The following is an 11,729-nucleotide window of genomic DNA, read 5'->3' as shown; positions in this document are numbered from 1 at the left end:
GTACGTACAGCAGTCTATTTTTTTTTTTTGTAAAACCACACGCAGATATGAAACAATACTCCTTTTTTCCATATTTATTTACTCATCTATGTTCAAATATTAATTATATTAAATATTATGAAGTAAGCTTCTTCTTTTGTTATAACATTACATAAAGTGACACTTTATACCAAATATAGCACTACATGGTATTTAAATACACTGATATCTGCCAAAAACAAATCAAAACATAGGTTCTAGAAATGTTATGTACAATATCAAAATGAACATGGATGATAAAAAACTGGTATTATACCAGTAAAAAAACAAAACCTTTATTCACAATGGTGAAAGTCTTCAACTAAAACTGGCCTGCTGGCATTGGAGAACAGGATTAAAACATCTGAACAAGATTAAGACAGGACCAAAACAAAAGATATCTAAAATTATGAAGATATCTCACTATTATGTCATACTAAGGTCGTAGTACAGTATCCCACAGTCCTTTAGATTACCATTATTAACAATCATTCCAAATAAACATAATCAGATGAAAGAACATCTAAACTCATGATACCTTGTAAATGTATTTGTGTTACTCCTTGGCATGAGACCACCCTATCACAAAATAGTAGACACAGGGTGAAAATAGTACAAGCTTCCACTGAATTGTTGTAGTATTGTGTCTCCTCTACCTAAATAAGTGGATTGGTGTATGTTTACAATGTTTGTACATCTGGTTTACCAGACAGGCATTACATACAGAATACTGCATGAAAATGAAGTAAAAATATCTAAACATACCTCAATAAAAAAATATTCTATACAAGTTATAAAAGGGTAAAATATGACATTATAAATATCATTACAACTTCACGTTTTAGTCCTTTAGTTCACCATACAGAACATAATAGCAAATCAGTAAAAAAAAGTTCAACTGCATCATAAACACTTTTTAAACATATAGTTTGGTTTATTTTTAAAACTAAGCACTTTGAGTGATAGTGGAGTGCTTTACTATCATTCCACCTCCTTGTTAGTTTGCCATACTATTTGGAGCTTCACTTTAGTAGAAGTAAATGTTATATTACTAATGAATGAAACACAGATGAGTATAAACTGACAGATAAAAATAATTTATTTTGCAGTAGTTTGCGAGTCATACCTATATATGTAGTTATGTTTTTAACAGATTAACTATACAATGATGAAAAATAAGGCAAATTGGAATGAAAATAATTGTTCTTGTAATACTAAAGATGTTTGGAAAAACCCATTTCTTGGGTCAAAATCTGAAGCATGGAGGTGTACGAGTGCAATGACTAACTCAATTATGAAGCACAGAACTGTCAAACTTGAGCAATGGGTATTTATGGAGAGAACATTCATTCATTATTATTTTGGTTGAATTCAGGCTACTGTAAATTGGATATTCACATAGAAACTTTTATGGTGATAGTGAGATCTAAACATCATTTTATTTTATTGTTCTATATACTTTTTATCTGCATAGGAGAAGCACTTTGAAGTTATAGTCACATGTATTGAAATAATTACATCACATCTCTCTCCCAACAGCTATAACATTCTTATGACTGTGCTTGCTACATGATGATATTGATAATAATTACCTACAGATCTGTATTTTTGTGCCTAGAAAATATACAAAATTGGATTTGAGATAAGAAGTGTCAGCCACCCAAGTGAAACTATTGTACCACCAAAAGGACACAGATGTAATGTAATCAGTAAAATGTAACTTTCTTTACTTTTAGATGACAAATGCAAATCAGCAAGGGTAAAACCTTACTATTGAGTAAGACTTCCTCTAATTTCCACCACCAGAAATTACCAGCAAGTAAAGACTCTAATAGTTAAAGTTCTGTGCCCTGAAGATTTTGGTGATTCTGCAGACTAATCCTATGGGCTAATAACTGCCTGAAACTTAAAGCAGGACTATTTAGTTGATTGTATGAAGAAATTATAGCTTGCTTCCTCACAATGTTCATGTGTGTGTAAAGTAACAATTTTCTAAACATTAATATTTATCAATTTTACACGTGTGGGAAATTTCTGAAAAACAAAAGTGGTTCAATGGACAAAATGCTCAAAAAGTTAACATTTTCCTTATCCAAAAATGTATTTCAGGTAGATACTTACCTCTCTGCCATAAAATTTCCTGCACACTCCACGAGCCTTGAAACAAACTCTTTCCTCTACACGTGTCTACATGCATTAGCAAGCCTTATAATGTAATCCTCATAATGCTGTATCTCGACCAACAGGAGAGCAACAGAACCTCCATGTGCAGTAATCTTCCTGAGCACCAGTAGATGAACATAGGCTAACAAGTGAAATACACCAGAAGTGGAGAGGAAAGGTGGAAGGTAGTGCAGAGAGGTATTCACCTATCTGAAATACATTTTCAGGTAAAGAAAATGTTAACTTCAGCAATGTTACTTTCTTCTCTTACTTAATTCTGTTACTTATTAAAAACTAGAATTCCATATTGAAGTTGGTGGAGGGGCTAATACTGATTAATTACAAAAATGAGCTCCTTCTGAAATAGAAGCAGAAAAGGAAAGCTCATGGAATGTGACTTCCATGAGATTGAGGTTTGCTAGCAAAGCAGCACCCACATCCTTTTCAAGCAGGAGATCATCGTGGTTATGTGTGTTCATGCCGGGCAGAAAATTAGTATGTTTAATGTGTCTAGGGCTTTAGATCATTCTGTCTTGGTCATATATGTACATGATGCAAATCCAAGTCCCATCCAGCTGGACATATCCACCAAGATCTGCTTAAGAGATATTGTAATGAGGTGTCCTGTACTACACTTCCAGGTAACACTCCAGCCCTACATTTCAAACGATGGGTGGGCTTAACTGGTCATTTATTGAGGGAGAAGGCACCACTCACAGAGGAAATTCTCCATATCAACTTCTTCAACAGCTTAGAACTGGAGAAGTGAGGCTTCTCTCATGCTCCACTAAAAAAACAAGGTGGGGGAGAAATATGTGTAGAGCAGAACACCAGTGCATGAATATAGACTACTGTCGTGATGCACAATCCTCTGGAATTTGGTCCCTAACGAGACAGTGTAATGACAAGCACAAGCCAGGTGTAAGAGCAGGAATACACCTGGTGTTATCTTTTTCTTTTCTTTTTCTTGATTGTGTAAAAGGTGCAGAAACAGCCAGGTCAATTATATAGATGTGTGTATACCACTGAAGCTGTACTGCAGAAAACCCCATCTCAACAGTGGGAACTGATCAGGTGCAAATTGGTTTAACACCTTCTGAACTTTTTCCACTTAACGCAGATTTTGGATAAATGCTCCATGACACAACACCAGTCATTCGGTGGGATTTGATGACACCAAACATAATTAACCTAGTGTTTAGATCAACATGTGATGTGGGCATTTGATTTGAGTCCCCTCCCCCATTCTGTTGTGATTTGCCTCTATTTTCTAAAGGATGCTTACAAAATGAACTCTACACATCATATCATGAAATCTACCAGGGACATGGATACCATACAAGCTCAGTGATGGAGCTGGAAAAATGCATCACACTAGAGCCCCTGAGTAAACTGGAAAATGGTGACTAAGGGGAGACAATAACTAGAGTAACATGAAACTACTTGGTGATGTAAGTAAAGAGAGATTAATGTGTTAGGTGAAATCCACATAACTGATCTCCTCCACATATCAGAACCAAAAGGAGGAAAGAGAGGCTGTGATATACCAAATCTGATAGGAGGAGATGTTAAAAGTGGTCAGACTCATCTAAAAAACAGTATGCCCAAGAGAAGAGCTGATAAACCAACCAGTGTTACTCTTGCAACAGGTGGGACAAAGAGCACATGTTACAGCCTTTTACAGTTACATTCAAAATATAATTAAACTACTTACTTTTTATCAATGTATACAAACAAAGTTGAGATCAAAATATAATTAACTTTTAATATAAATTCTAAGTTTTTAATCTTATAAGGAAATATCTTAAAAAGTCGTCAATCTCCCCTAGTATGAGAAACGTGACATTTTTTCTCTAGGTCTTCTCCTTCTTGAATTTATTTAACACCCCTCACTGACATACAAAATTGAATTAAGTTACTCATTATAATATAGATATTACTATGACATAGGCTAATATTTATAGTCTTCAACTTTATCTGTTGACAGAGTCATAAGCTAGATAATCAGACCTGCTTGCCACACCCACCCGTCACATCCTTTCTTTCACAAATTGCCGATAATCCTTTCTGATATTTTATACTACATAATTTATAATCAATATAAAGAAAAAGTTTTAATCTATCAAATGATGTATAATGCTACATTGTTTTCTGTACAGAGTTTTATCAATTTCATCTTCAGTTTGAAAGTTTATCTTGTGATCACAGGGAATTAATTGAAGTTCCTCTTGTCTTAGTTTCAAACTCAGTTAAATTCTAATACTTACAGGATGTGGTTTGCTTTGTGTTATTATTCTGTGTTCTTAGATGCATTATTTAAGTATATAAAGAAAGAAAAAGGTAATATAGATTTATTTTGTACTCTTTACGGTGGTTAAAAGGTCGGCCAAATCAACCAAGTCCATGCTGAATAAGAGTAGAAAATATAACAGATAAAATATGTTTTACTGTTAAAAAACGTTTAATATTTATTTAGGAGGTTTTAGATGTTACACAAATGAAATTTGAAAATTTTCAGATGAAGTATTTTTAATTTTAACACAAAACTTACTTTTCACACAGACTATTCAAAAAAAATACTCAATATATTCATGGAGACGGAGCAGTCCCCTAGGACTTCCAAGGTCAGTAACCTAAACCAACTAAGTATCCATGGCCTAGGGAATCAGGAAATTAGGGAATTCAATAAAAGGAAAACTGTTGGCAAGCAGACCTACCCCAAAATTCCAAGGAAGCAGGAACACCACATAAATTTGGTGCAGTGAAAAAGAGTGCAAGAGTTAGTTAATGGAGAGAGGAAAAGAGGCAAACACCTGAAAGAAAAGCATCGAGACCAAGATCAGCAGGTCAGGAAATTCATCATTTTTAGGGCAAGGCCATTTAGTCTTGGATTTTCTCTCATTTTCAAGGGCACTAAGGCCAAAAAAAAATGCACTGAAGGGCACTAAGGCCATAGTACACATTAAAATCAACAAAATATATAAGAGTTTCCCAATTAGTTTAGTAAACATAGTAATAATTTTTTTCACTGTGGCTTGGAAAGCTGACCTATACTTCCAGATTATGTTTATCAGGTAGATAAGTATTGACTTTAACCAATAACACTTATAAAGTAACAATACATCAGCTTTAAGATTAAAAAAAAAGTATCATGCTGATCTAAAATGCCCTATGACCTTAATAACATTCTTAGTTTTGCCCCCTCCTGACCCCAAATGACGTGACCTGAAAATCATATAAACTTTCATGTATCTCTATCCACTTACTAATTTATCCAACTTTGATAAAGATCAGACATATACATAAAGAAAACAAGTGCTTTATAAGATTTCTAGCTTCTGACCACAAATGATCTTTGACCTAAGAATTGTATATAACTTTTATGCACTTCTATCCATTTATTACTTTGTTTAACTCTGAAAACAATCAGAAAAAGGAAAAGAAGTTTAAAGATCTAATTTCTACCAACAAAATTCAACCTCAACATGACTGACTACTTGACCAAAATTGAAAAAAAACCACGGTCTCCAAACAGCAGCTCTTTGAAAATCTTGGCAGGAAGATAGAAAGATGCACTGCCATGAAATAAGGTCAAAATTCTCTTTTCAAACAATACTATTCCTAGTATTTTTTTGCATAATTTCTAATGTAGGCTAGTTCCAACAAACAGTAAATTAGGCCTACACTACAGTATAGCACATGGTCATAACCTATAGATCATTTATCATCATGCATTGCATTGTGCAACTTACTACTTGTAGTTCAGTAACATTAACCCTATTTAGCTAATGTAGTAGGCCTAAGCCTTTGGTGGGTTTGCACAAAAAATTTATTGAGCCAAAATATTGACATATCCTATTTCCACTTCATTTTCTATACAAGAGGTAATTCTCAATAGCCACGGCATTTTAAATCCTTTGAGGCAGGATTAGCGTAAATTAATGTACAAGACCATTTTTTCTTTTTTATTAGCTATGTTTTTGTGTGCCAGCAATACCAAGCAAGGGGCATGTGTATACCTGATTCAATTTTATTACTCATCAGAATCTCTAACAGCCTACCCTCAAATAGAAATTCTTTTTGGCAAGATTACAGTAAATTAATCTCCAAGACCTTGGGTGTGGTCAAATGCATCAATCGAAAGGGTTTGACCTCCTGAGGCTTCAACTGTAATTAGACCTCAAATCAGTCAAGAGATAATGAAGCTATGAGCTAAAAGTCTGTACTTGGAAAAAACTCAGAGCCATTCTATGAGCCATTATGCCATGACTAAAAGTCAGGACGTAATTTACATATTTACCAATCCAAAAAAGTTCCAATTTCTGGTACTTGGCCACCACAGAAAACATTTTCATGGCATTCTCCCTTGTAACTCATTCCTTTTTCGGCATGTTTAATGAAAGGTGTATTTGAAGTCAGTTATTGTACATAACAAATCACAATTATTAATTACTTAACCATACTCTGCTCTACTTGTAAAGTTAGGTTAGCAGTTACATCATGACATACCTACAGTATCCCAAGGTCTAACAATTTCTGTATCTTGATATTTACTATTCAACAATTTCATCGACTATTCAAGTTGTGTAGAATGCCCTCTCACAGTATCAATAGATTGAGCATATAGTAATATTACATATTATAGCCTAAAATCTAGAAGCATTCACTATTATTACTATACAGTGCAGCACACATATAACATCCTGTCTAATTAACTTTTTATTGGAAAAGGCCATATTATGACGCGATTGGTCAAGATATTTAACATTAAATTATTGGCTGAACTAATGATTTTTTACAGTTGAGATAACTTAAAAGTTTTCAAACTAACTTTTTTAAGGTCACTGACTGATGCTATAAGGTGCTGGTTAGGGCTCTTTTGGAATATTGTGTACAGTTGTATTAATCTTACTTAACACTATAGCAACAACACCATTTTTAAACTCTGTTAACCTCCTCCAGTGCATGTTACTGAGTTATATTCAAAATTTATTTGAACCACTTTACTATAAATGCATTTTAATGAAATTATAATTATCAAATATGTAATAATTTAAAGTTTTATATTATCTCAGTTATATTCCTTTATTTTGAAAAGAAACATCAAAAACAGCAATTAAAACTGCAGTTTTTTGCTGTCATGTGATCCACTCGAGGTTACAATTCTCAACGTTCAAGAGCTCATACGAAAGAAATTGTGAGTAGCTAATATAGAATTAGTTCAGATAGTCAAAGTACACTAAACAGATGTATTCACATGTGTGAGCATTAGTGAACCAGTCTGTGCACAGGAGTCACCCAATAATAATAACAGAGCCCAGCAAAGGGCTAGTTAACATATCAGCATAAATAATAAAAGACAAAGAATTGGAAAGTTAAAAATGAACCATAAGTGGAAAATTAGAGATGTGAAATTACAAATATTAAAAAAAACTAGTTTCAAAAGATCTCTATGAAAAGCTAAAAGGTATGTCCATATTTCCATTTCTTAATATTAAACATTGATGATAATAACTAGAGTTAGTGATATAGTAGAGAAAATAGAAAATAAACTACAAACATTTACCTTAAAAATCTTTTGATATTCATTTAGGAGGTTCTGTAAATTATACAAATGAAATGTGAAAACTGTAAGATAATAAATAGTATTTTTATACTCAAAATGAAAATCACCTTGCCGAGTCCAAATGCAAATAACTACATTAAATAACAAATGTTTTATTAGAAATAGTAGAAGAAATCAATATTAAATATTTTATTTATCTGAAACTACATAGTTTTGGAAACATTCGTGTCAAATTTCATACAATTTCATCCACTAGTTTCATTTTTGTAAAGAACTTTCACTTTCATGTAAGTAGATCATCATCATAAGGAGGGTTAAGAAAGAATTTCAAGTTGCTAGAGAGCATCCAGAAAAGAGCTACCAGAATGATTCCATGTTAGAAAGGGTTATCGTATTGACAGGTTGAAACCTATTGATACTTACCTGCCATCCAATTTCCATTGGCTCAACTCTCAACAGCATTTATTATTTACCACACCTTCACTAAAATGGTTCTCCAACCTACTGTTTGAATCTCCACTCTCCCAACCATTTCTGTATTGGAAGTTAATAAATGTAAAATAGCATTGTTTCTAGTAGATTACATGACCAGTTGAAGAAAACCATCCAAAATGTCTCCCTATAATCATGACCACATTAATAGCTAAATCTTAACCTCACAGTAGAGTTTATAATTTTATCAGTTTCATCTGAAGGTATATAATAAATTCCAATCTCCTTGTCACTATCTATGATGTATTTAACTTCAACAGGACATAGCTCATATTTATATATAAATAATTCTTCCCCTATTCTATCCCTATTGAATAACCTATAATGTGGTTTCTGATTGTTGGTTTTACCAGATTTAACCCAACTTTGCCCCCCTCCTCAAGGATTTTGTTCTAAATTAAGGTTAAACCTTTTAGCTCCCCAAATAAGCAAAAGACTATGTGAATAAATGCATTTGCAGTTTTCTGTGATTCAAATGCAACAGTAAATAGCTAGAATCGACAAAGGTAAATTTACTTGCCTGTTGGAAAAATGTAGATTCTTAAATTAATTTTACAAGCATTAAAGCAATATTGCTTTACATTTTGGGTTTCTCTTCCCAGTTACACGTTTAAAGTACATATGCCACAGCCAAGCTTTTCTCTTTGCATGAAGTGAAAAAGATAATTTCCAGTATTTCTTATGTTCTGTAATGCAGTTAGTTCCTGTAACTCTGCTACAAAATAAAAAGTATTTGACTGGAACAGTAAAATGAGAGAAAAGTAGGAAACAGAGAAAAGCAAAGTGACATTGGAGAGCCTGGGAGAAATGAAACAACAGCAAGAGATTGAGAAAAAGCACAAATACATTTCAGAGACTATAAAAAGGAAAGAAAAAAATGTAGACATTGGTTCGAGGTAGTAGTTCAGTAGGTAAAGTCAGTTAACATTAACAAAAATATTAACTTCTGAATAATAATTTCCTCAATAATAATAATAATAAGTACAATTTTTCAATGATGAGCAGAAAATGCAAAGTACATGCTGACTGGGCAAAAGAGTATCCTGATTTCAAGGTTTTTTGTGGAAACAGTGGTACTGGGCCTGAAGAAGCAGCTGTTGTATGCAAAAAACTGTGCTTTAAAAATATCAGTTGACAGATAAAAGAAATCATATAACAGGATACATGAGCACCTTCATAGTGTACATCATATTTCTCTAAGGCAAAAGGCTGAAAATTTAAGAAGTTCGACAATAATGTAGTCAACTTTAATGAACATGCATGTCAGGCAGAGGGATTGATCAAATTATCTTGTTCACTTTCTTATACGCTTCTATACTACAGGTTTTCATCTTCCTCCCATCTTTAATTAGTTCAAGTATTTCCTCCGTCATCCATTTCTGTTTCTTTTGCCATAATTTTAAAAGAATAACCACCTTGGCTGTTTCAACTAGTGCTTCTTTAAAAATTTCCCATTTTAACATATTTCCTTTAAGTTCTTGAAAATAGTTTTTAACTGCAACTATATACTTTTCTTTAATCATATCTTTTTCCATTAAAATTGTATAATCAAGCGTCTTTGTAACTTTTGACTTCTTAAGTTTCCTCAACCTTATCTTGATGGTGCATACTACAGAAACATGGTTGCTTCTGCAGTTGCCAGAAGCATTAATTCTATTCTGCATTCTAGCTGGAAGTGTAGAAGTCAAGTGTTCCTTCAGTAAGCTGCACTATATTCAAAAACCAGACCACAGTACAATGTCTGAAAATACACTTAAAACAGCAAATGATGAAGCATGTCAGTAGACATCTGTAACCAAATCAATGTAGTTAACTTTTTTCTATGCTTCACTTATCAACCAATCAAAAGGCAACACAAAGTGGTGACAATTTTTTTTTCTCTGAAAGTTTAAAATTAGTTGAACTTAACTTTTCTTTGGACTGAGAGAGTGTCCATCTGAAAATACTTGGTTGATATTTAAAAATGAGAATATTTTTTAAGACAATGCAAACTGTTGGCAAAAAAAGACCACTATATTTTTTGTAAGCTACTTGTAACTTTTATTTTCAGACTAAGAATCATCTGAAATGGTTGATATTTAAGAATGTTTTTTCTTTAACTAAAGAGAGTGAAAACTGTTGGAAAAACCAGACCAGTAGACTTTCTTGTACCCAACTTGTAATTTTTTCTGACTGAGAGAGTAGTCAAGCTGTACTTTGTGTTTGAGTATTTTTTATAAATAAAATCCAATTTCAACCAAAGTATTTATTCATTTTTATTATTATTTTCCTGATTAAAAAATTCTACCCAATTTCTAAAAATTATTGACTCAAATGTAAAACTGATGTAATTAATGTCCTAAAAAATAAAATATGGATTCAAATGTTTACCTTTTCTCGCGGATGTGTTTAGGGACAGAAAAATCAAATCGTCTCTTACTCAGTTACTGGGTGTAAATTGTAAATGTAAGGTGTAATGCAACATGTCTGACCTATCAAATCTTAAATTTATTACCTCTTGTGTTACAACTTACAGCCTTTAGAATTCAAATTTCAGCATGAAAGTAATGTATCAGTCTCACAAATTCATGATTAATAATTTTGAATACTTCACATATTTGATGTTGAAGTTCAATTATTATTATTTCACCCCTAAATCCGATATCCGTACTTGCACGTGTACTAACTGCTAGTTTAAAACGTTAACAAATAATTTCATTCACAAAATATTGCAAGAATTGCTATTCAAATATAAAATTAATAAATTACAAAATACTGCAAATATAAATTTACAACATTTAATAATACTACTCTAGCCGACTAACCTATTTAACTAGTAGAGTCTGTATTACTATCAAATCACGTTGCTCGTATTCTTTAACGATCACTCAAAAGCTGCTAGTAAACTCTAAAACGAGGATGTGCATGAATAACTGAACCGAACGGAGAAGAGGAAAGGGGAAACACAATAGCTGTGAGTAAATATATATATGGAATAATTTAATAATACACATAAATAGTAAAATTTCGTTTTATTATAGCGTGTTTGGCTGGATCTTTTGTATTATTTGCTAAAAATAATGCAAACTCCAGTCCAGATAACGATAACAAATTAACATATTTCACTAACAGTCATTTTCTGAACTAACTGAATCATTAGCTAACTGCTTCGCAGTTTCTTATTTTTATATCTTACTCGTTTTCTACATACTACAATAAATTTATAGATCATAATGTTAATGGCTTTTTGTTTGTTTATAATTAAGCACAAAGCTACACAATAGGCTATCTGTGATCTGCCCACCACTGGTATCGAAACCCGAACTATAGCGTTGTAAGGCCGCAGACATACCGCTGTGCCACTGGGGGGCATGTTAATGGCATCTCTATACATTGCGTCATGCAGAAAGAGGAGCAGAAAGCTGTATATCTGGCAACGAGCTTGAAAGGACAACCACTGGAAATACTTGGACAGTTGACAGCAGCCGACAGACACAACTATAGAACACTG

General features: G+C 32.8%; 1 protein-coding gene across 4 annotated transcripts in view; it reads right to left on the bottom strand.

Moving 5' to 3' along the window:
- The window catches only part of LOC106458846 (elongation factor Ts, mitochondrial-like), a 62,800-nt gene extending 51,633 nt beyond the window's left edge, over positions 1 to 11,167 (bottom strand). For 2 of the 4 annotated variants that reach the window (XM_022385197.1, XM_022385196.1), the window contains exons 1-2: positions 11,044 to 11,167; positions 2,140 to 2,391 (exon numbers count right to left, since the gene is read on the bottom strand). Coding sequence is in view for 1 of the 4 variants with exons in the window: in XM_022385196.1 (XP_022240904.1) it covers positions 2,140 to 2,215 (76 nt within the window). In the remaining 3 variants the exon portion in view is untranslated. Of the gene's footprint in view, positions 1 to 2,139; positions 2,392 to 10,609; positions 10,725 to 11,043 lie in introns of those variants that run through there. The other 2 variants (XM_013918400.2, XM_022385198.1) reach the window with 2 other exon arrangements.
- Between the last annotated feature and the right edge of the window lie 562 nt (positions 11,168 to 11,729).

Source organism: Limulus polyphemus, unplaced genomic scaffold, assembly GCF_000517525.1.
Source record: "Limulus polyphemus unplaced genomic scaffold, Limulus_polyphemus-2.1.2 Scaffold522, whole genome shotgun sequence".
Classification (NCBI taxonomy): Eukaryota; Metazoa; Arthropoda; class Merostomata; order Xiphosura; family Limulidae; genus Limulus; species Limulus polyphemus.
The sequence above is the reverse complement of the archived record's forward strand: the minus strand, read 5'-3'. Positions and strand labels throughout refer to the sequence as shown.